This window comes from Manacus vitellinus, unplaced genomic scaffold (genome assembly GCF_001715985.3).
Source record: "Manacus vitellinus isolate BGI_N305 unplaced genomic scaffold, ASM171598v3 scaffold_46_pilon, whole genome shotgun sequence".
NCBI lineage: Eukaryota > Metazoa > Chordata > Aves > Passeriformes > Pipridae > Manacus > Manacus vitellinus.
In genome coordinates, this window is record NW_021940578.1 from 5,728,345 (window position 1) to 5,752,528 (window position 24,184).

Sequence of the window (24,184 nt, forward strand, 5' to 3'; positions counted from 1 at the left end):
CCTTACAGGACCTGGTGTCATGTTCAGCCAGTGGAAGTCTGTCACCAGTGTCCCCAACTGGCACTAGAACCCATGGAGGTGCCCTCAGACTAAAACTTGGGAGCAGAAATAATGTTCAACACAAAGGCTGAAATTCTCTGCAGTAGCACAGGAGATGTTTTACTTACTGGGACAAAGGAAAGGTGGATTTGGATCTCTAGTTCTGCCACTCTTCTGGGTGATTTTCCATTTCTGTGCTTCCTTTTCCCTCCTGTAAAATAGAGAGAAGATTTTTAGATGCCTGGAAGAAGCTACTTATGAAAGAGATAAGTGGCAAAGAAGCTGTTAATAGCACTAATTAATATTTTGGTGGTCTTCAGAAACAACCCCAGAGCATTTTATTTTAAATAGCATCTGCCATTTGGTTCATCCAATGCCCACATCCTGATTTGGTTCATCCCCTCTGTGGTTTCAGCTGAGGTGGTGTTTTTCTCCACTTTCTTTCCTAAGTACCAGAGTCTGAGCTCTGAACTACTCTGGTTCATCTTGGAAGAGATTTCAGGGGTGGCAGAAATGAATCCTGATTATTCTGCAGGATGAGTGAGGGCAAAAAACGAGAACCAGATTCTAATCTGCCCCTTTTGCTCACTTGAAAAGTGAGTTTATCCCAATTCCTTGACACGAGGATGAAGGCACGTGGCTGGTTCTGAGCCAGGCCCACGGCCCACAATATTCCACTCATGGCAATGAACTGCAGATCTGTGTGAACACACAGTGGGATGACACTTCAGAATTAAATATTGGTTCTTAGAAAGAAGAAAACAAGCCACCCCTTTGGCTGCAGACTCCTGAGCAGCGTGTGCATTAGTCACCTTGGCTTTGCATGTCCACACTGACAGAGAAGTCATTTGTCAGTGTGGTCAAACACCTCCATTTCTTCACCAGCAGCACACAGAGGGCTTGACCTCTTTGCTAATTCCTGGTGTCTCTGCCCACACTTACTGCTGGATTTTTCCAAAAACAAACTCCCCGGGGCCTGTTTGGAAAAATCCACAGATGGATTTGGAAGAATCCACAGATGGATTTGGAAGAATCCACAGATGGATTTGGAAGAATCCACAGATGGATTTGGAAGAATCCACAGATGGGATTTGGAAGAATCCACAGATGGATTTGGAAGAATCCACAGATGGATTTGGAAGAATCCACAGATGGATTTGGAAGAATCCACAGATGGATTTGGAAGAATCCACAGATGGATTTGGAAGAATCCACAGATGGATTTGGAAGAATCCACAGATGGATTTGGAAGAATCCACAGATGGATTTGGAAGAATCCACAGATGGATTTGGAAGAATCCACAGATGGATTTGGAAGAATCCACAGATGGGTTATGGTCATTGTCTAACAAGATTTTTTGGGTTTTTTTGGGGGTCTCCTTTCACAGAAAGACACGTAGAGGATGGAGCAGGGAGCGGCAAGGGAAGAAGGCAGGGAGGAAGGTTTGATTGAGTTCTATGACTCCTTCAAGGACATGTTTGAGTTCTTCTGCAAGAACACAACCATCCACGGCACCATCCGCCTCGTGTGCTCCGGCAGCAACAGGATGAAAACGGCCTTCTGGACCCTGCTGCTCCTGGCCAGCTTTGGGATGCTCTACTGGCAGTTTGCCCTCATGTTCAGCCAGTACTGGGCCTACCCCGTGGTCCTGACCATGTCCATGCACTCGGAGCCCAAGATGTTCCCAGCAATCACCATCTGCAACCTGGATCCCTACAGGTATCCTGGGCTTTCCTCGGGGCGGTCAGGAAGGGTCAGGGCCCCCCAAACTGCATCCCAGGGGGGAGAGGGAGATCTCTGCCTCGCTCAGGGGAGGTGGAAAGGGATTGTTGTTGTTTCCAAACTGGTTTCCAGATAAGATCTTGTCGGGAATTGGGCAAGAGCCGGATAAGATCTTGTTGGGAATGGTGTAGCAGTTAATTCCATCCGCTGACTCAGGATAGAGGGAACTCTGCCTGGCTGGGAGCTGCTGGCTGATGTTGTGCTCTGATAAAAACAGCCTTTCCCTGAAAAACTGTGGCTGCTGTGCCTGTTCCTTCCTAACTAAACTCCTGATGTCTGGAATAACATGTGTCAAAAGCTGAGTCTCCTTATTTTTCACTCCACAGAAATGGAAAGAATGGAGTAAATAAGGCAAAAGTACAATTTGTGTGGAAGTCTGTGTGGCTCTGCTTGTCAGGCTCACACAGCAGTGGCCAAGTTATCAAGAAGTTTCACATTACATAGTGAAGGAACTATGTAATTTCCTTGGAATAATTAGCTAGGTGGCTGACAGGAAGGCCAGTTTGTGCAGCTCAAGTTCTGAGCTTTGCAGTGGAGGATCCAACAACTGGAAATTCAGCTCCTGGAGCTCCTGATAAATTAATTTATTGGTGTTCTAAGCAAAGGCACCATAACTGCTGGATATTCTCACACACATCAAGCTCTGCAGGGACCAGAACAGCCCTTCCAGAGGTGCTGAGAGCACACAAAATACAGTGCTTTTGTCTAAGGGAAATGTGAATATTCACAAAGAGCTGCTAACTGTTCTCCTGGCAGGTTTGAGCTGGTCAGTGAGCACTTGGTGCAGCTGGATCGCATGGCAGAGGAATCCATCACCTTCCTGTATGGCATCAACACCTCAGCCAGGTTATTCCACATGAATGAGGGGAATATCCGTGTCAAGGACTTGTCCAGCATGGGGAACCTCAGCAGGTCGAGCTTCAAGCTGAGCCAAAACTTCTCCCTCCTGAGAACGACTGACCTGAGGTCAGGGAAGAAACATTCCAGTGTGGGCTTCAGGCTGGTGAGTGTGAGCTCCTCGAGGCTAAACCTGGCTCCAGACACAGACAGCAAGGACCTGCTGCTCCCCCAGGGACAGGGGGAGAGGGGGGAAGTCCTCCAGCAGGGCAGGATGGGGGCCCACCCCAAAAAAAGTGAGGAAAAACAAGCAGGGAAAACTCACAGGGGGTGTCCAGGTCCAACCAAGAGTCCAGCTCAGCAGGGAAGTTCCTGGTGGTGAGGCAGGTTTAAACTCAGGATGTGAAATTAGGCATCAACAGGGTCCATGGTGGGGCAGGAGCCCAGCAAAGCCCTGCACCACAGCCTAAGAGAGGTTGAACTCTGCCTCAAGCCAGGCTTAAATAGACCCAGGGGCAGAGGGAGTGGGTGGAAGCCCCAGGTGAGGCTTTTCAGGGCCATTAAAGGTCTCACAAGGCACATTCAAAAATAAAAAAGAGTGAAAAAAATCATTTCAGACAGATTGGAGGATGGGGTTTTTTTTCCCCTGCCTCAGTCCATCCCTGTGCATCAATTTATGCTGATTGTGAGGGTTGTTGTGAAGTGAAAAAACAGCAACATCAGTGAATTGACCCAACCCAGCTTGACAAGTTCCTCAGGGAATGGCAGGAACAGGCTGTGGGAATCACTGCACCCCTTTCTAAAAGTACACAAAAGTACAGACTTGCAAAAATAGAGGTTTAGCAGGTGATCCTAGAAATAACAGAGCAGGATCCCTCAGTTCTCAGTGCTGTGCTACTGGAAATGCTGCAGATAAAACAAAATACAGCAGTAACAAATCCAGAGGGTGGATACAATAAATGTGTGTCTGTGGCCTTGGTAGAAAACAGAAAACACAAATCCTTCAGATTCTTCCTATCCAAACCTGGGTTAATGTAGATCCAGGAATAGAAGCTTGGATTGGTGTGGCTGGAAAGACCAGCAGTTTTTGCCTGGTTATTCTCATCCTGCCCTGTGCTGGAGTCCTGCACCAGGCAGACTTTCCCCAGAACCTGTGGGTGTTCCCCTGGCTGAGGCCTGAGTAAGACCAGAGAAAGTGTCCCAGGGCTCTGTTCATGATTCATGGGCTGTACAGAATTCCCAGCAGCCCTGTCATTCCTTCTCCCAAGGTTCTGGAGTTCATTTCTCTGCTCCCTCCTCCTGCCTCTTGCCCTGAGCTCACCTGATGCAGCTCCAGGGAGAGAAGCTGCTCACACAACACAAGATGCTTCCAGAGGTTCCTTCCAACCTCAGCCATTCTGGGAGAACTCAAATCATCACAAACTTCACTCTCTGGAAAAAACCCAGAAGTTTCCCTTATCCCTGTATCCAGTATTGCCTCTTCCCTGTGATCTCTGTCACCCTTAAGGTGTCATGTGCTGGCTGTGCTGAATATTTCCTTCCTTTCCCTTCTCCCAGTGCAATGCCACGGGTGGGAATTGCTTCTACAAGACCTATTCCTCGGGGATGGATGCGATCCTTGAGTGGTACAGGTTCCACTACATGAATATCATGTCCCAGCTGCCAGTTATAATCAACATTTCTGACCACGAGGAGCAAATAGAAGACATGGTCTACTCCTGCCAGTACGATGGGGAGCCCTGCAGACCCAGGTGGGGCATAACTAGGATTTCCCTTCCCATATTCCCTCCTGTCCCTGCACACACACCAACAAAACACATCCTACACATCCTATTTATTGTTAAATAATTCATTAAACCCCCTCAACACCTCTCTTCGTTCCAGTGACTATGTCCACTTTCACCACCCTGTCTTTGGGAGCTGCTACACTTTTAACAGCAAGGGGACAGACCCTTTTTGGACAGCTACAAAGCCAGGAATTCCTTATGGTATGTTATTTGGGTGGGGGAAAAGAGCTAAAGTTAATATAATTTGGCCATGGATTAATAAGTCTTCTATTCTGATGTATTCAGCCCTCTCTTCTGGTCCAGTGGCACAAATTCTTTGCTTGTGATAAGTCATATCAGCCCTAACTTACAGCAAGCAGAATGTTATCTTTGTTTTCAAACAGAGTGTTATTACAGTCATTGTTGCAGTATGTTATATTATTTTGCAGCATATGATGGTATTATTGCAGTATTTTATGGCATTAGGGCAGTTTTGGAACAGGCTGGTGCAATTCTACCTGACCCCCGTCCAGGTCTCTCAGGACAAAGAATGGCTCTTCTGCCAGCTAAACCAGCAATTTAATCAGTGCTGCCAGTTCCAGATGTGCTGGTGGTGTTCTCTGGGCCCAGAGCAGGCTGTGATGTGCTCCCTTCCCCTTGGCTTGCAGGCCTTTCCCTGATCCTGAGGGCGGAGCAGAAGGATCACATCCCGCTGCTGTCCACGGTGGCGGGAGTGAAGGTGATGATCCACAACCACAACCAGACCCCCTTCCTTGAGCACGAAGGCTTTGACATCAGACCAGGCATTGCCACCACCATTGGCATCCAGCAGGTTGGCCACTGGCTCCAGAGCTTTGTTCCTCCTTCTTTTTGTGGAGCTGGGAAGAGCTGGCACCCCCTGACCCACACAACATGTCCCCTCCTTGCCTCCTTTATTTACACAAACCCCTTTTCTCTCTTTGCTGTGCTCAGGCTCCCACAGGTAAACCAAAAATTATTCCAAATGTGGCCTTTTTTTGTCCTCAAACTGGGGCCTGGTGTGGTTTATACACCAAGACTTTTGCACCTTTTCAATCCCATTCCAGCTCTGCACCTGGTGCAATATTGGGATGAGAACTTCTGGAAGTGATTTGGTTGTTTTGGACAGGAGGAGTTGCTGCCTGTCAGCTGAACCACAATGGCTAAATACTAAATCAGGGGAGATTTGGATTGGGTATCAGTGAAAGGTTCTTCCCCCAGAGGGTGGTTGGCACTGACCAGGCTCCCCAGGGCAGTGGGCACAGCCCCGAGGCTGCCAGAGCTCCAGGAGGGTTTGGACAACGCTCTGAGGGACAGGGTGGGATTGTTGGGGTGTCTGTGCAGGGCCAGGGGTTGGACTGGATGACCTTTGTGTGTCCAGCTCAGGATATTCTGTGATTCTATGACTGACCATCTGAACTCTCCCACCTCTGCCCTGATACTTTATATTTATCAGCAAAGTGTAGCTTTGCTGCTCTTATACCTCCCTGGACATCCTGTGCTGTCCTGCTCCCTGCAGTGAGGTTTGGGAGGTGATGGCTGTGCCCAATTAACACTGCTAATCACTCTTTTGTGTGTCCACAGGATGAGGTGAATCGCCTGGGTGGCAATTATGGGAAGTGCACAACTAATGGGGATGATGTGGATGTGAAGCTGCTGTACAACAACTCCTACACCCTGCAGGTACTGTGGGAGTGCTGGCTGAGCCCCAGCTGAGCACACACAGCTCATCCCTCCCTCTCCAGAGAGCTCCTCTGAGTCAGCAGCTTCACTGCTGCAGAGAACAGGGGTTCCTGCCCCTCCAAAAGGAGCTCCCAACCAGGGTGTTATCACTTGGAATGTGTTTGACTGAGGGGGGGAATAATCAGTGCCAAACACTGGGGCTGTTCCCTCTTTCTGACCTGAGGGAGATCAGGCCAGTCAAGGCTGTCCTGCTGCTCTGGTGGGATGTTCTTGGGCCATCAGGTCTTTATTTGTGTCAGTAGTTGCTCCTGGCTCGAGTTTTTTCTGGCTGTTTAACTCAGATGTTTCTGGGCATAATGAACAAGAGAGCTGGGAAGATTCTGTCTCCCAGAACATAAAATCAAGGAATGAGAAGTGAAACCCTTCACACATCGTGGCTGGGTGTCTTTTTGCAGTGACAAAACCTGGACCTTGTCTCCTGAGAGCTGCATCCTCCACGCTGGAGATTTGGGCACCTGAGAATTCCTGTCTTATCCGACCTCTTTTTGCCTTCTTTATTTTCCAGGCTTGTTTGCATTCCTGCTTCCAGCACATCATGGTTCAGAAGTGTGGCTGTGGCTATTACTACTACCCCCTGCCCCCTGGGGCTGAGTACTGTGACTACAACAAGCAGCCTGCCTGGGGTAAGAGCCAGGGACTGCTGGCTTGTCCCCCTTGGAGAAGGGAACACCCTCCTGCAGCACTCCCTGGTTTGGGGACTCCTTGGATCACTCCTGCTTAGATGGACTCATGGAATCACAGAGGGGACCCACAAGGATCATCCAGCCCAGCTCCTGGCCCTGCACAGCACATCCCAACACTCCCCCCACGTGCCTGAGAGCGTTGTCCAAATGCTCCCTGAATCCCTGAATCCAGTGGGTGACAGGCACCTGGCTGGGTTATTCATGGATATCAAGCTGGTGGTAAAAACTCCTTTATTAAGGACATTCATGGGGGGTCAAACCCTCTCATCTTCTCAGTACTGGTGGCTGTGCTGGTGTGAGAAATACGTGGATGAAACTCTTCCCTGGGAGGGTGGGGAGGCTCTGGCACAGCTGTGGCTGCCCCAAATCCCTGGGAGTGTCCAAAGCCAGGTTGGAGCAACCTGGGATAGTGGAAGGTGTCCCTTCCAACCCAAACCTTCTGTGATTCCATGATTCTGAGACAAAGCTTTGAATGAACCCTCCTGGTTTCCTGGTGGCCCCCCCTCAGCAGACCCTCACCTGCACTTCCAGGGGGTGAACCTCCTCTGGAACCATTCCAAAGGGAGAGGAAGCATCTGAGAGTGTGTTCCTTCCATTCCTTTCCCCAGGGCACTGCTTTTACCAGCTCTACAACAGGCTCAGAAATCACCACCTGAACTGCTTCGACCAGTGCCCCAAACCCTGCAGGTGGGTCCCAAAAACAGAGCTCAGAAATGCCAGCTTGGAGGGGGAACTGAGTGGAAAATTTCTGCATCAACTGGCTTTTTCTGAGCCACAGAGGTTTCAGTGTGATGTTTGAACCCCAGTGCTGGGAAAGGGAAAAGATGGCATTAGACAAATTAAATAAGAACTTTGTATGTCCCTGACAGCAAGGAGGGGAAGAAATAGTTTTAATCACACTACAGTGTTTTATTAAAGCCCAAACCAAGCTATTTTGTGTAATTTCTCAACCTTTATCACTTTATTTTCACCTTTTTTATTGGGGGTCAGTTTCAAAATGGAAAGACGTGTTTTAAAGCTAAATATTTTCATTTTGAACGTATCAAAGAAAAGCTACCACCCTTCTGAAACCATTCTAGTTTTCCTCCTGACCTGAACAGTTTTTCAGGCAGCCTCTGGTTTTATTTTCTAAGCTGACTTAGGGGGCTTTTTCCAAGGACCTTGAGAGCTTTCCCAGTAACTTCTGCTTTGGGCACTAGTTGGGATTGTTAAACTCCTTCGTGGCAGGAGTCATTGTGATCATAATCTCCTCTTTTATCTCCCCAGGGAATCCCTGTACAAGGTGTCTGCTGGGACAGCAAAGTGGCCATCAGCAAAATCTCAGGTACTGAGTACATCAGCGTGTATTTCCTTGATATTCTGGCAAATGTGGCTGGTGCTTGATAGCTATCACTGTGTGTTATAAATCAGCCAATTACATCATTTTTTAGTATTTTTCATAGCCATTTGATTGCTAAAAATCTACATAGAAAACACAGAAAAGCTCCATAGGCAGGACTGCCACTAACACCCATCTTTGCTGCAGGACTGGGTCCGCCAGGCTCTGAGGCACCAGAATGGATACAACTCCACCAGCAACAGGTTAGTCCCTGTTAAAAACTCTGGATTAACTCTTCATCCTCCCAGAATTTGTAGATGGTAAGGCTGGAAAGGGAGGACCAGAGAAAAAAAATGTGCAGGGCCATCCAATAAACTTCCACCTCTCCTCACAACGCTGTGAGATGTTGACTCCCGGGAGCTTTCTCCGTGTTGAACTCCCTCAGGAGGAAGGTTTGTGGGTGTGGGGACACCTCTCTTGCCTGGGAATCAGCAAGTCAAACCAGCAGGTGAATGCCAGGTGATGTCCCACCGTCCCTGACTGCTCCCTCTCTCCCATCCAGGAGGGACATTGCCAAGGTGACCATCTTCTACCAGCAGCTCAACTACCAGTCTGTGAACGAGTCTCCTCTGCTCTCAGTAGGTTCCACCCCGTCAGCTCCAAACCCCGTGCCCTGTCATTAGTTTTGGGGTGTCAGGATGGCTGGAGGGAGGGTTATTTACAGCTGCCAGCATGGGAATATTCTCCTTAGGGAAGAGACTGGGAGTTTTTTCCCATTTTACACCTCATTCCCTCCCCGGATGGCAGCACCGAACTGACCTGCTGGCAACGGGCAAAGATTTCCTCTTCCCAGGTTGATAAACACAACCCTCTGACTCTTCCCACAGGAGAACCTGCTGCTGTCCAGCATGGGGAGCCAGTGGAGCCTCTGGTTTGGCTCCTCAGTGCTGTCTGTGGTTGAGATGTTCGAGCTGCTCATCGACACCCTGGTCCTGTCTCTCCTCTTCTGCTACCAAAGGCTCAGGTCCAAGAAGACCCTGAGAGTGGCTCACACTGCCACTGTCCCCAGCGTGAGCCTGGCCCTGGAGAACTACAGAGTTGTGCAGGAAGAGGCTGGGAAAGGGGAGGATTCTGCTCAGGGTCCCCCCTCTGGGGTGGCTGTTGCCAGGGCCAGCAGTGGGGACCTGCACCTTCACCCTCCCTCCAGCAAGGTGGGAATGGCTGAGAGCTGCCCTGAGGTGGTGCTGGGGGGGTTTAGGGCCACACAGGACAGCAGTTTGGGAGGGGAACTGAAGAGCTGAGGGGGTGTCTGTGTGCCTGGAGAAGTGGGAGACTGGGAACTCCTCTGCTGCTGCCAGGAAGGTGCCAAACAGAGTCATCCTGGATCCACGGCCTGGGAGAGCCTCCACACCTCCCTGAGCCTGGAAATCCTCCTCCAGCTGCTGCAGGTTCCCTGCTAACCCATCCACGTGTCCTGGAGCCAGGGTTAGTGGATCCTGAGGAGCCTCTGGGGAGGGCAGAGCTGCACTTCTGCTCTTGGGACAGTCCTTGAGTTGCCTCACAAAAGCCTGTTCACAACTCCTCATTTATGAACCCCTGTGAGGAAACCAGCCTGTGGCTTCAGGCAGGCCCATCTACATTTCACAGACGTGCTCCAGCCTGGCTGTTCATGGAAAGAATTCCAGTGGAGGCCAAGGATTGCCTGGTCCAGTGGAAGGTGCCCCTGCCCGTGGCAGGGGGTTGGAAGGAGATGAGCTTTGAGGTCCCTTCCAACCTAAACCATTCCATGATTCCATGATTCACATCCAGGGGTGTCACGAGGACGACAGAGCTTGTAACAGGCTCTGATTCCAGCTTGGCTTCCAAGACACCCCTTGTCCTGAGCCTGTTCCTGTTGCATTTTGAGGCCAAGGCACAGGATGCTGCTGCTGAGATGCTTTTAGACTCACCCCAGATGATTTCAAACGAGACTGGCTCTCCCTCAGAGGGCAAAGGAAGAGAAGAAATGGGGTTGATACCTTTGTCAGGTGAAAAAGCATCTGATTTCTGTAGAAGGTTAAACAGTGCTGCGTTTTTGTTGCAGTCCATTTATAAACAGAGATGGTTTCATGTTAATATTTGACAGTAACTTATATGTACATAACATAACACGTTTATTTTTGATGCTGACGTTTGCACAGGAGCATTTTACTCTGTTATAACCTTGTTTGTGACTTTCTGCAGAAAATGAGAGTTAACAAGAAATCCACGAGCTTTGTTTTGTAACTTTTTTTAAAGAATAAAATGCTCTGACTACAGACTGTGACTGAGGGTTTAGTTTGACTTTGTTTTGCCTTCAATTGATATTTGGGGTCCTTGTTGCCTAATTGTTATTTCTGGAAACATCTTCTTCAAAAGGTCCAGAAGCTTAAATTTATAAGGGCCAAATCATGGGAAGAATTTTGCTTCCAGACAGGGAGGTGGAATCCTCCCAGCCAAGTACCAACATGGTTTTGAAAGCCTCAGTTTTGCTTGATTTGCTTAATACTGGTCTCAGTGTGCTAGAAAAATCACTGCATCTTGTAACATAATTTCCAGAAGGAGCCAAGTCTGGGAGAAAGGATCAAATCCTCTGTCCAAAGGTCCCAGCAGGACCAGAGATCAAGTGGTGACATCTCGTCTCGTGGTCAGATTTGGCACAGGAGGGATGTGCCAACACAGAAGACAGGGATGGGGAAAAATCTGCTTCCCACCTGCTGGTGCCACCTTTAGTAGGATCAAATGGTTTCTGTGGGAGCCCAGGAACAGGGATCAGGTGTGGAGGGAGCTCAGCTCACTCTCTGCTGAGGGTGGGGACCAATTTTCAGCTTAGCAGGTTCCTCTTTATTACAGAACATCCCTCAGCCCTGCTGCAGTTGGGAAATCACCTCCCAAATTCTGCATTGGGGTCATTCTCTGTGCCTGTGATGTCAGTGCTGAAATATGTGAAGCTCTCACACCTGAGCTGGGCTTTGCCAAAAAATCAAGGCCCAAAAGGGGCCTCAGAATCACACGAGCACATTTTATTCATATGACATATTCAAATCACATATTTATTCACATGACTGTGAGTAAATCCAGCTCCCTGCTCCAGTGCCAGGCTGGGCTCTGCTGGCCCCCAGAGCTTGTTGCTGGAGCAGAACAAGCTGCTGAAGGGCACCAGCAGATAATAACAGCCCTCTGGGACAGCAGAGCCACAGAGTTCAGGTGTCCCAGCAACGATTCCACGACGAATCTCCCCGTGCAGGAATGGTTCTTATGCTGCAATTCTGGGGGTAATTAGGCACCAGCATCCCAGCAGTGACATCTTTGCTTCCCCAGCTGCTGCTTGACCCTTCTGAGGCAATTTTGGAGCTGCTGAGCTCATTTTTACCTGGGGGTGAACCCACGTAGCCACAGGGGGAGAGATAAGTGAAGGATCCCAGGTATTCAGTGAAGACCTTTAGTCTTTCAGGCAGAGCTCCTGTGGCCCTTGTTTGACACAGGCAAGCAGTGTCACTGTCACCCACAGGCAGCAGGACAGAGAGCTGCTGTCAGGAGCTGATCATGTTGATAAAATCATGAAAATATCCCTTGTGAGGTCACCAGTAGAACATTTGTCCTGGCACCACTGAGCTAAAACCCCAGTGACAAGAACCCTCCTGCTGTGGCAAAGTCCTCAGTCCCAGACTTTGCAAGATATTTGAGCATTTAATCCTCATTAACTAAAGGAAAAGAGTCTTTTGGAGAGCTGGGCTTCTGCAGTCACATTTCAGTCTTGACTGTGTTTATCCTTGGGAAGTTGTGTGAGGTTTTTTTAGCCAGGAAATAGTCAGGGAGGGGCAGTGGGAGTCAGTGAGAGGGTGGGAGCAAGCCAAGTGTCTCCCAAACCACATACTTATAAATTTACTGGAATATCACACAGCTCTCCTTCCATAAATGCCTTAAAAATTACTGTAATGCTCCTATTTAATTCCTATTTAACTCCTCCACTGAGTTAATGACTCTACCTGGATTCATTAATTGGGATCTATTTGTCCCTCCAGAGGAAAACAGAATTTATCCCACAATTTCCCTTTCTCCATTTGTTTTCCACACTGGGCAGGACAGAAATCACGAGGCCAGGCCAGTCTTGTCTTTTTTATTTTATTTGTCCTTCTTATTTTATTTTTTTCTGCCACAGACACACGGGATGGGAGAGCCCAAGGAGGGGGGAAAGGGTGGTCCATGTGCAGAAGGGACATTTCCATGGAGTGCAAGGTCTCCTGGGACAGAGTCAGGATCAAGGATTAACTGATTCAGGAATTCAGGAAGCACCAGTGGGTGGGTTGGGGCAGGGGGGTGACCTGAGCCCTGTCAACCTTTACCCCAAAGCAGCCTGAAATCCCATCCTCACAAGACAAGAGTCACAGAAACCCAAACCAGAAATGCAGAGTATTCGTGTGGCATTCCAGGCTACTCAGCTGCCACACAGCTCAGCCCGTGGGCTGCAGAGGGAAAGGGAAACAGGTTAAAAGGGGGTTTTCCAGCTCCAGTTAATACAGGCAGCAAGGCAAGAAACCCTACATCAATAAATCGAGCAAAGGAGGAGGAGGAGGGAAGGAGTTTATCTAGATTTTTATTGACAGTGCTTCAAGAGACCATAGAAGAGAAGGGAAAGGAGGAAGGGGGGGAAAAAAGGCAGACACCACAGCAACAGTTTTAAAATTGTACAAAGATAATAACATAGAGAATATCTGGTTCCATGGTTACAGTTCAGTACAGGCTGTGTAGGGAAAGGGAGGGGGGATTAAAAAACCTGTTACAAAGTCGTACCGAAAGCAGGCAAGTGAAGGGAGGAGGTTAATAAGGTTACAGCTTTATTTACAGCAAGTGGCACAGCCCCGGGGCCACCAACCACTCTGAGCAGCTCTGGCCTGGCTACAGGACTCCTTTGTCCCTCCAGGACTCCTTTGTCCCTGTGCTGTTGGGAGAGGAAGGTTTGGGAGCCCCGGGAAGGGGTTGCCAGGAGGGCGACCCTGCGGAAGGAAAGGCTGGAGCAATTCCCGGGATCCAGCACCCCCAGGGCGGGGAATCCACACCAACACTGCGTGCTGTGGGAGGGGTGGAAGTCAACTGAGAGGGCCACAGGGCCATGGACAACCTGAGGGATGCCACGGGTCACTCCCAGGGGTCACCTATGGGAGCAGGAGGACACGGAACCCAAACGTGCTCTGTCCTGGCCCCCGCGGGGAGGAAGGTGCTCAGTGCTGGGTTTGTGGAGAAAATGCTCCTGCTCCAGAAATCCTCTCTGCCCATCCCAATTGCTGCACTGGGAGCACTCGTGGTCCTCCTCCTGCCTTGGGAATTCCCCTGGCTCCAACCCTTTGGCTCCTCATTCCCTCCCCACAACCCTTCTCTGTCCTGTCATCCCTCCAGCACAGCTCAGGACGGGTGTGACCCCAGCCCAAATTCCCAGCAGGGTGTGACCCCAGCCCAAATTCCCAGCAGGCAGACTGCTGTGAGCCCTGTTCCTATGGAAACAGCACTCCTATATCTTGGAATCTCAAAACAAACAAACAAACAAACAAACAAACCCACCCCAAAAACGTGTTTGTCCAGAACTCCCCCTCTCCCCTCTGCTGCTCAGTCCCTCCTTCCCACGCCCCCCTCTCCATGTGACAGCACCACACTCACCCACATTTCACAGGGGTGTTTGTCACCAGCTAAGCCACGGTTGAATGTCACCTTTCAGCCTGTTTTGTCTTTGGTTGAAAGCAAGAATGCTCGGGCAGTGAGGGGACACGTGGGCTGGGGGCAGCCCAGGGGCCTGGCAGGGACCAGCCACGTCGTGGCCACTGGACAGGGAGTTCATCAGTGCATTTCTTTAGGAGGTCCTGGGGGGTTTTGTCTTGCATAAATAACGGCCAGTTTTGCTGCTCTGAGATGTGACTGATCCAGTTCTTCAAAAAATCATCTGTTCAACTCTCTCTTCAAACCTGCAGGATCATCCACTCCATGACCTCAGAGGTCTCTTCCAACCTCAGTGATTTTATTTTACACTCATCACAGCCTCAGCTTCTCCTATTTTTATTTTTTTATTTTTTTTTGTTAAAGACATTCTTTAAATGCCTTTAAATTCTTCCAATTCCAGTTTTTCCTCCCTCACTCCCCACTGCAGGGACCATCTCAGAGACAGCAATATTAAAATAACCTGAGGCTTCCCTGGATGAGAAGGGAACACAAGAGGGGATCGTTTCAACTTGCCAGCACACCCCTGAACTCATCCCACCTGGAATCAGGGACGGGTGTGGCAAGACCCCAAAGATTCAAACCTACCTGTCCAGGCACTTGGTTAAAGGGTTGGGTCAAATAAAAGCGAGGACAGGTAGAGAAATATTCACCCAGATGGTCAAAAAACTCAAAGGATGAAGGATCCATGTGATGGTTTGGGCAATGCCTGGCACGTTGCTTTCTAGACAAAGGCAAATCTCCTTGTGTTTATCTGTGGTTGCACCCAAGTCACCGTCAGAGAGAGAAAACAAACCTGCCCTCTTTGAAAAGAAACAAGAGTGGGGGGGAAAAAAGAGCAATTCTGGCATTGAAATGTCTCAAAACAACAGAAATCCAGCTGGTTTGGAAGCAGGGAAACAAGAAAATACTGGATTTCTGGTTTCCCTGGAGCCTGGTGAGCCGTTTCCTTCGCTGAAAGCAAAATTTTCTGTCCAGCTTCCCCACTCTCCCCTGCAAACTTTGAAAGGCACACACACACACACACACACACACACCCCCCAAGCCAAAAAATAAAAAAAAACCAAATCAAAGAAACACAGAAAACATCGAGAAGTGCCTCCTTAACGTGTTTTTTTTTACCTGGAGAACTTAATTTTGTTTTGGAAACTGCGGGATGTACTCGAGTGTTGGGTTTATATTTCGAATTTGAGGCATTTAATGCCTCATGATCTGTATAATGAAAACAGAAGAGAAAGGGGAGGAAGGGGAAGGGGAAAAGAAAGGAGAATTTTGGGGGGGAGGAGGGGAAAAAAGGCAGGTTTTGAAAAATATTCCCTAACAATGCTACAAAAAAAAAATCCTGACATTAAATACAGACCAACTGTATTGAATAAAAATTGCACTAGTCCTCTGGGCACATCAATAATAAATTAAATACTTAACAATTTCACTGATTAAAAAAGACAGCACAAAACCCATAACAAAAGAACATAAAACCCCCCAATACTGTAATGTAGGAAAAGTGCACAAAGTTGCTTTATACATTGAATCTAAATAAAGTACCAATACATGTTAAATAGATAAATTGTCTTGCAGGACACTGCTTTTTGCATCAGTATTTACATTTTGCTTTAACTTCATGTACTTCAGCAGTGAGTCTGAGCTTCAAAGGACCGAACTGTACATGATTTTTTGGATGTTCCCATGAAATAAAAACGACCCAAAGTGGAAGCCACAGTTCTCCTGGGCTTACAGAAAGGATCAGTTTTGTATTTCTATAACTTCTCCTAAAAAGCTGGGGAAAAACCCCGATTGGGGTGTTTTAAGTCGCTGTGCATGTAAAAAAAAAAAACAACCCATTGCTGGAACAAAGATCCATGAACAGAGCAAGGACCATGGCAGTGGTGGAACAGTTATTTCACTCTGGAGATCTTTGAGGTACCCTGAAGGATGCCAGCTCGGATTCAGCGTGGGAAGGGCACGACTTGAGGGCACATCAGCACCAAAAAACAAAGTCTGGATCGATGCAGGTCAGTATAAAACAGGATAGAGCTGGAGAGAGGATTCACTGCAGGGAATCTCTCAGCTCCTACCCCAGCAGCAGAGCGAGCTCGTGGCTGGGTGAGGGTTGTGGAGAGCACTCCAAGTGCTCAGGGGGATGGCAGGATGTCACCCTGAGCATGGCACAGCCCTGAAGGGCACTGCTGGGTTGGGGACAGGCTCAGCACCACTGGCCACCGGCAGCCAAGCCCAGCCCAGGACAGGGAGGGCTGCAGGGCTTTGCTCCCCCGTGATTTCCAGCCTGCAGGTTTGCTCCTGGCCACACTCAGACTGAACTGCAGCACCTCCAGCAGCTGCAGAGCAAAGGGGTGCAGCTGCCAGGGAAGGGAGGGACACACGAGTGAAGGCACCACCCTGCTCGGGAGGGGGAAAAATAATTGGAACTTGAGGTGGTTTGGATCAGAAAGAAGCCAAATCCCAATGCAAATGAGTGAAAGATGAAGCTCCTCGAGCATGGAAAGTGGTAACCTCTGGATCCTGCACGAGAAACACAGAGGGAAGAGATGCTACACCTTCCCACGGGGGGCAGGAGGATGTTTAACCCAGGGCATGGGCAGTGCCAGCTGAGGGGGACCAAGAAGTGGCACTGCCACACACGGGGCATGTCTGCCTGCCTTTGGCATCACTCCCCCAGCTCCTGCCTGCAGTGAGCCCTCTCCATCCAGGGGTGACTCCAGAGTCAAGTCCCTGCTCCCAGCTGTCCCCTGAACCGGGGATTTACACATCCCAGCTCCTCTGAAGTGCAGCAAGGATGGCATTTTGTGCCACGCTGCTCTATCCCACACGTGGTCCTGAGTCACTCCTGAGGGTGCCAGAGCTGGGCAGAGGATGAACAGACCAAAGGATCTGCCCTCTGCCAGCTGCAGGGCCTGTCCTACAGCTTTCACTCAGGGAAAAGTTCAGAGGGAGCACTGCCTGCTCCAAGACCACAGGATAGTTTCAGACCAGGCACTGAGCAGCTAAGAAGGGAGAATTTTCATTTTCCAAGACTGCTGGAAGGAGATTGTTCCTTATTTCAGGAATCATGAAAGGCCCTGGGGGCAGATTTTGCACTGCAGAGCCCCCAGGACCATTCCAGATTCAGACACTGGGATCAGAACTGAGCCCTTGGGACTCATCCCAAAGCTCCAACAGGAATGAGAAAGCAACAGGACAAAGATATGGACCTCCAGATCCAGATTGCACAGCCAGGAAACTGCTCTGGCTGCAGGAAAACTTGGGACAGCACTTTCCTAAGGAAGCAGGGACTGTCCCTTGAACTGAGAGGACCCTACAAGAGACTGAGTGGAGTTTATTGATCCACTTGCAGCTCTGTGGGTGGACACTGAGTGCTGCTGGTTCAGTCTCTGAGGGCACATTTAGAGCAACAGCAACAAAACCTACAAAGGTTTCCCCCCCAGCAAGGGGTTTGAGCCACTGAGGGGTGAGCAGAGCAGCAGCCAGGCTGCAAAAACTGTGAAGTCAAACGTGCAGTGGATGAGAAATAAGATGATTTTGTATCACTGCTGATGGAATGCAGGAGGACGGGGAAGTCTGCCTGGGATTCTTGCTTTTCTCGCAAGCTCCTGATCCCCTCAAAATCCCAGGACAATCCATAAGGCACTATGGCCTGACCCCAGAGCCAGCAGCCTCGGTGCCCAGGCAGGGGACTGTCACCCACAAGTCCTGACAAACTCTGATGCCAATTGTGGTTGGGGGACGTTGGGAAGAGGCTCTTCCAGCAGCACAGCTCAGCTCCCAGCCAGAGGACACCAGTGGTACCTGTGCTCTGCCAGCCCTCCCAAGACAGGATGACAGAGCTCCAGCAGCTCTGCAGAGACACAGACCATCAACACAGCAACAAAGTGCTCTGAGCAGATCCACATTCCCTCACTCCAGCCAAGAATAACACGAGGAAAAGGAAAGGAACACCGAGAAGATTCTGCTGGTCACCAGAACCGGGGAACTCCAGAGCCCCTGGGCCAGCTGCTGAGACGCTCCGGCATGCAGGGGGTGAGCACAGAGGGAACACATGCAAGTGGAATTCTCCTTCCCAGGGGTGCTGTCAGAAAATCTGAGGTGACCAGGACACAAACTGAGCTGAAGTCCAACTGCAGGCGCGGCCGTGGCGGGGGCTGGATGTGGCTTCTCTTCCCTGACACAAAGCCCATCGCCGGCGACAAGCTTCTCCCGGCCTCCAAAAAATCAGCACTGCTGCTTCCACAACACTGTGCACTTTGCATCTTGGCCCAGGAAGCAGGGAGCTATGGCTTTGACCAGCTAAACCACTGAGGGCAAAAAAAAACCAATAAGGGGAGGGTGGCTGGTTTAGTCCTGAGAGCAATGAAGGTGAGGAGCCGTCACTCTCAGCCCTACCCCCTCTGTGCCTTCTGGAGCAAAACGTCTCTGCCCCACAGAGCAGCCTGTTCCTGACTCAGAGGTCATCTCTGAAGTTTTCTAAACTGCTGGTCACGCTGCCAGGACCCAGAGCTCCACGCCAGGATCCCTCCCAAGCCAACTCTTCAGACAAGAACTCAGCGCCCTGAGGCAGAGACGGCTTCGTCTGATCGTGTTCTTGGTGGGTTTCTCCTGATAAGAGAAGGTTTCCTTTTCCTTTTCTCTTTTCTTCTCTTTTTTTGTTTTTGTTTTTTTTTTCCTCTTTTTTTTTTTTTGTCTCCTTTTATTTTTAATGCTAAACTCTCCTCCCACACTTCTCACACACTCAAGTCCACGTGCCACGGTCTGTAGTCATGCCCTGGGAGTCTCCTACACAAAAAACCAACCATCCAGTAGTCAAGCATGAGAACTTAATGCTTAACAGGAAAAGACCCCCTTGTCCTTCCTGTGTGCAGCTCAACCTATATGTGCAGGCATCAAAAACAGACCAATCTGCAAGGAACACCAATATACCAAGGATGGGGCTTCTCAGGGCTTCTGGAAAACTTCAGCCCAACTTCAAGACAGCAGAGGGGACACGGGGGAGTTGTCACTAACACTCGTCTATATTAAGGCTGATGAACTCCTGTATGCACTTCCTGTACTGCAGCTCAGTGGGGCTGTTGCTGGGATACTGCCCTGGTTGTCCAAAGGGACCCTCTGCTTCCCGCATTTCCTCGTTCATCCGAGCCAGACGCAGCCTGGAGTGGGACAGAGAGAGCACAAGCAGAGAGAGGTTTGGTTATTCCTTCCCTGGTGGCACTGTTCCTGATCCCAGCTCAACCATGACCTCTTTTCAAGGTGAATATGAAATAATTTAAAGCAGGGAACTAAAATATCACATTTTTTCGAAGGCCCAGTGCTGTGTCCTTTGCACACCCTATTGGGAGTAAACAAGATAATTTAACTGAGGAGATGCACTGAAGCAAAAAAGCTTAACACATCCAGTAGTTTCAGTTTCCAAAAAATGCCAAAATTCACACAGATTCACTGGTGGTATTTTCAGGGGGTATGATTAATTCTAGTGTATTCCTCTTAAGAAAGATTATGCTATATTTTCCAGCATATTCTTTCTGATTGTGCATTGAAATGTGTCCCAGTGACCCTCAGGTTTCTGACAGACCCATTTCTCTCACAGCCAGAGGTCAAAATTTATTGAGGGCTCAGGAGAGTGCAGTGCTGTGTACTGGGAGAACCAGCAAACAGAACCAGAAGCAGTTCTGGGGCCACTCTAAAGCTTCAGCTGACAGTGAAAAGGCCCTGGAACACCAGAGTTATCTCAATCTGTGGGTCCCACTCCAGAGGGGCCGCGGGGGAGCGACACAAGGCTCTGAAAGTGGCACAGTTTGCCCTCTGAACTCGCTGTACAGCATCCTAAAGACTCCAAAGGAAAAACCAGGGATGAGCCAACAGTGGGTTGGTGTTTTGAGTGCCAGGCTAGTTGGCTCTGTGGGCAGTGGCAGCCCTGGCAGCACTCACAGGGTGACGATGTCTGCGTTGGCCGCCTGCACCGCGATGCTCAGCGGGTCCTGCCCGTCGCCGTCCACCGCGTGCTGGTTGGCCCCTCTCTTCAGGAACAGGCACACCTGGCTGCAGGAGGGACAGGAAGGGACCATCAGAGCAGAAATTCCAGCTCCCCCACCCCTCAAAGGTGCGGGCAGAGCACGCTGTCCTTCCACAGGCAGGCACAGCTTCGCTTGGGCTGGTTTGAATCAGGAAACGCCGCCGTGGCACGGAGAGAGGAGTGGGTGTGCAGGGACACAGCTACCCCCTGTCCATCATCAGGGAGGCAATTATCCATTGGATAATCCTGGGGCAGCCACAGCTTCTCTGGGCAACCTGTGCCAGGGCCTGCCCACCCTCACAGGGAACAGTTTCTTCCTGATATCTCATCTAACCCTCCCCTCTGTCAGGGTTCCCGTTGCTGATATGATATAAAAGGCACGCTTTGCAAACCACCAATTCCCCAAAAACCAGCTCCTGCGCCCACCTCACCCCTGGCTCTTGGTGTTAACGCTGGCTCCTGATCCCAAGGGGATGGAGAACGTCCCAGGAAGGTGCAGAGCACTCACCCAGTGTGCCCCAGGTACGTGGCGTGGTGCAGGGGGGCCCGGCCTCGGCTGTCTCTTTGGTTCACATCTGCCCCGTTCTGCAGCAGGAATTCACAGGCTATCAAGGAGCCCTGGCAAGGAAAAGAGGAATTTTTGCATATATCCCAGCCAGGAGCACTGGGAGGATGCACAAGGACATACCAGGCCGTGGTCAGTGCACTCCAAACTAGAGCCAGGACCTCACAACGTACCCCCTTCACAGCTTGAATCAGAGGAGTTTTGTTCTCATCCTCGTCGTTCACCCAGTTGATCTCAGCACCGTGGGCGAGTGCTTCTGCCATGAGGGGCAGATTTCGGGCTTGTGCTGCCTTGTAGATCAACAAGCCAGGGTGCAGCTCCCTCAGGTCCTCCAAGTCAGATGCCTCCTGTTCAATCTCTGCCTCCCCGCTGGACTCCTCGGACACCTCGCACTCTGAGAGGCAGGAAAGGATGGAGAGAGATGAGCCAAAAAGCTTCACACTTCCAATTTCTCATGTTCCCTGTTGTTCCTGACACCAGACAGCCCCGACATCCATCCTGCCTTAGCTGCCACCCCAGTTCCCTCTGTGACACCTGATGCCTAAAAGCAGAAAAATAATTACCTGGACTATTTTTGAGAATTAAAAGCCAAATTGGAGAATTAGCTGCAACACCGAAGGGCACACAAAAATATTTTGCCCACACTGATTGCACAGAAGACATGCTTTTACAGTTTTATGCCATCATCTGATTACAATATTCAGAATCTGATTATAATATTTGGACTTCACCTCAACTGTTACACCCACTTCCAAAACCGTCCCTCCCATAGCACCAACCTCACCCCACCTCTCAAATTTGAGCCGCTGGTCCCAAAAGGACCATCTCTTCACCTTCTTTGTCTTCCTCCTCTTCTCCTCTGGCCCTTCTGGAATGGTTTAAAAGGTCTGACTACTTGTCTCAAGGGTTCTGTCCCTCACACCCACCTTCCTCTGTCACGCTGTCCACCACGGAGCCGAACACCAGGATGTCGGTGCTGCCGTCGGTGCTCCCGCCCAGCCCGCTGTCACTGCTCAGACCTGCAGGGCCAACAGAACACAAACCAAGCCCATTTTAATACCCAGGGCCCTCCAGAACCCGGCCCAGCCGAGACCACGGCGGGGGGACGGGGCTGTGCAGGCCGTCACACGCACGAGGGACGGGGCACTGCTCTCCCACTCAGCCCCCCGAGGAGAAACTGCAAAGCCTTATGGTGTCCGTGTGTCCCCTTCATGCAGGGATGCTCCAGCACTGCCCTGGCACTTTGGGCTGCTGAGGGCTGCAATCCATGAGGGACGCCGTGACGGAGGCTGGAGCGGAGCAGCAGCAGAGACAGCTTTGCTTTGCAGCAGGTTTTGGGGGGTGTCACCAGCAAACAAAGACACCCCTGTGCTTTCACCACTGGGCAGCTCGGTGTCACCACTGGGCAGCTCGGTGTCCACTCTATCCCTGCTCTCCCCAGAGCTTTGCACTTGTCACTGGGGCACTTCCTTTGATTGGCCATGGCTGGGCCAAACTGCATCAGCCGTGGGATGTGTATCCTGGGCAAACTCTTAAAGCATCTTCCACCTTCCCTTTGCCCACAGTGCTTCCCAAATTCCCTGCTTAGCCAGTGAATGTTACAAGAATAGCTGACTGCATCCCAGAAATGGAGTCGGGAATTGTTGAATCGTGGAATGGTTTGGGGTTGGAAGGGACCTTAAAGCTCATCAGTCCCACCCCCTTCCACTAGCCCAGGTTGCTCCAAGCCCCATCCAGCCTGGCCTTGGACAATCCCAGGGATGGAAGTGAAGAGATGAAGCAACTTGGCCAAGGACACACAATGTGTCAGTGGCAGAGAAACTTTCTCCCTTTCCCAGCTCACACCCAAAAGCAGCCAAGAAAACAACAGGAAGGAAGGAAGAAGCACATCCAAGAATTGCTCCTGCAGGAAAAGGGATGGCACATCACCTTTGTCCTGAGGGATGCCTGGCCAACTTTGGGAATTCTGCCTGGATTCACCTTCTTGCTGCTTTTAACTTCCTGGACTGGGAGTGTCTGTCCTCCAAAAACTCCAGAGGTTAAATTCCCATGATCTACCCCAAGACCTACCACTGTGATTTAGGAAGGAAAACAAGGCAGGATTGTGGCTGACAAAGTGTTTCTAAAACAGCTGAGTGGTCTGTGCAAAGAGTAAGAGCAGGGAAGGCTGCAAGAACTACAGATCTGAGCCTTGAAAACCACGGCAGAACAAGGCACCTGAACCTTAAAGGCTCCTGAACTCCCCAGAGCAGCTACAGCAAAGTCCCAGATAAAGAAAGCGGTCCTGAAATCGTGGATCACGAGGAATCCTTCAGCTCTGTCCAAGTGCCAAAGGAGATAAGGAAGCCACAACAGGAAGGGTTTAAAATGGCACATATCACACGTTATCTTTTTTTGGATTTGCTGTCAGAGAAGTGACTGCAGTTTTTAGCAGGAAAAGCAAACACTGCCTGGTGAGAGCATGCTCTCACCCTGGGACTGCGAGGGAAGTGTGGCTCCAGCAGGGCCACGTGGCTCCAGATTTGCAGCAAGGCAAGAAAGGAGGATCTGGCTCATCTCCCATGGATATTAATACATCAAATTCCCAGTTCTGTTCCCACTGAATCGGTGATAAAATTGCTATTTTTTTCTACGAGAGCAAGATAAGGCTGTTGAGCCTTAACTCTGGAGTTAACTCCAGGACTTAACTCTGGAGTCCTGCATCTCCCAAGTACTGTTTCTGTTGACTAAGAACACTAAATTCCTTGAAACAGGAATAGCCCAAGCCCTGATTCAGGCAAGCACTAAAACACTTTATTCTCTGATTTCAAGAGAGAAGGACTTGGAGGAAAAGCCTGTGAGGTTCTGCTGTGCTGACTCAGGACTGCAAATATTGATTTTAAATTCCCACAACAACAAGCAAACGAGCCAGGAAGTTCTAATAAGTCCCCACTCCTGAGCTAAGCACAAAGGACCACATGGCCAGTCTGAGACAGGTGGGGAACACTCAATTAGTGCTTCCCAGAGTCAAACAGGTTGGAAAAGATCTGGAAAAGATCCCAACACCACTCGGTGCCACATCCAGTCTTTCCTTAAACACCTCCAGGGATGTTGATTCCACCTCCCTGGGCAGCCCCTTCCAATGCCCAGTCACTCCTTCTGTGCAGAACTTCTTCCCAATGTCCAGCCTAAACCTCCCCTGGCACAGCTTAAAACCGTGCCCATCTGAGATCCCACCTGTGCAGGGACAGTCATTCCTTTAAGGAAATAACTTAGAAATCCTTCTGCCTTTTGGCAAGCCTGCCCCCAGGTAAGAGGAGGAACTCCAGTCACTTGGCTGAAGGAAAAAAAATCCTTTGGAATGTCGGTGTGGAAAGCAGTGAAATTTTGGGGGTGTGTCTTTTGCTGGCTCTTGGTGTGGAAAGCAGTGAAATTTGGGAGTCTCTTTTGCTGCTGGCTGCCAGAGCGTCACCTTACCTCCGTCCAGGAGGAACGGAGAACCGCTCCCACCGGGACCAATGCCACTGCCACTGCCACTCCAGGGGCCACCTGCGAGCGGGTGCTGCTCAGGGATGTGGCTGGCACCTAGAGGAAGGTGGACGGAACGTGAGGGGAGGTCATCGGCACCAACACAAAAAAAAATAAGAAATAAAAATAAAGGAAAAAAATAAGGAAAAAGTTGAGTGTGGTAAGAGTTGCTGGAA

At 50.0% G+C, this 24,184-nt stretch overlaps 2 protein-coding genes across 2 annotated transcripts in view; one reads left to right on the plus strand and one right to left on the minus strand.

Annotated features, from left to right (window-relative positions):
* The first annotated feature begins 1,442 nt into the window (after positions 1–1,442).
* Positions 1,443–9,877, plus strand: SCNN1D (sodium channel epithelial 1 delta subunit). Its single transcript, XM_008925634.2, has 12 exons — positions 1,443–1,759; positions 2,579–2,825; positions 4,217–4,410; positions 4,544–4,647; positions 5,094–5,257; positions 6,028–6,126; positions 6,692–6,809; positions 7,478–7,556; positions 8,136–8,193; positions 8,395–8,450; positions 8,750–8,825; positions 9,075–9,877. Exons 1-12 carry the CDS (start codon positions 1,443–1,445, stop codon positions 9,486–9,488), a joined length of 1,926 nt encoding a protein of 641 aa, XP_008923882.2. The 3' UTR covers positions 9,489–9,877.
* A 3,964-nt stretch (positions 9,878–13,841) lies between these two features.
* Positions 13,842–24,184, minus strand: part of ACAP3 (ArfGAP with coiled-coil, ankyrin repeat and PH domains 3) — a 44,525-nt gene continuing 34,182 nt past the window's right edge. Inside the window, exons 19-24 of the mRNA XM_029962407.1 lie at positions 23,958–24,065; positions 21,428–21,520; positions 20,675–20,895; positions 20,445–20,554; positions 19,852–19,962; positions 13,842–19,073 (exon numbers count right to left, since the gene is read on the minus strand). Coding sequence (XP_029818267.1) covers positions 18,926–19,073; positions 19,852–19,962; positions 20,445–20,554; positions 20,675–20,895; positions 21,428–21,520; positions 23,958–24,065 — 791 coding nt within the window. The 3' untranslated portion in view covers positions 13,842–18,925. The remainder of the gene's footprint in view (positions 19,074–19,851; positions 19,963–20,444; positions 20,555–20,674; positions 20,896–21,427; positions 21,521–23,957; positions 24,066–24,184) is intronic.

Excerpts from the sequence above, each read along its gene's own strand:
- SCNN1D (XM_008925634.2), top strand. The coding sequence starts at position 1,443 with ATGGAGCAGGGAGCGGCAAGGGAAGAAGGCAGGGAGGAAGGTTTGATT. Across the intron at positions 5,258-6,027 it reads CCACCATTGGCATCCAGCAG|GATGAGGTGAATCGCCTGGG; the intron begins GTTGGCCACTGG and ends GTGTGTCCACAG. Across the intron at positions 8,451-8,749 it reads TACAACTCCACCAGCAACAG|GAGGGACATTGCCAAGGTGA; the intron begins GTTAGTCCCTGT and ends TCTCCCATCCAG.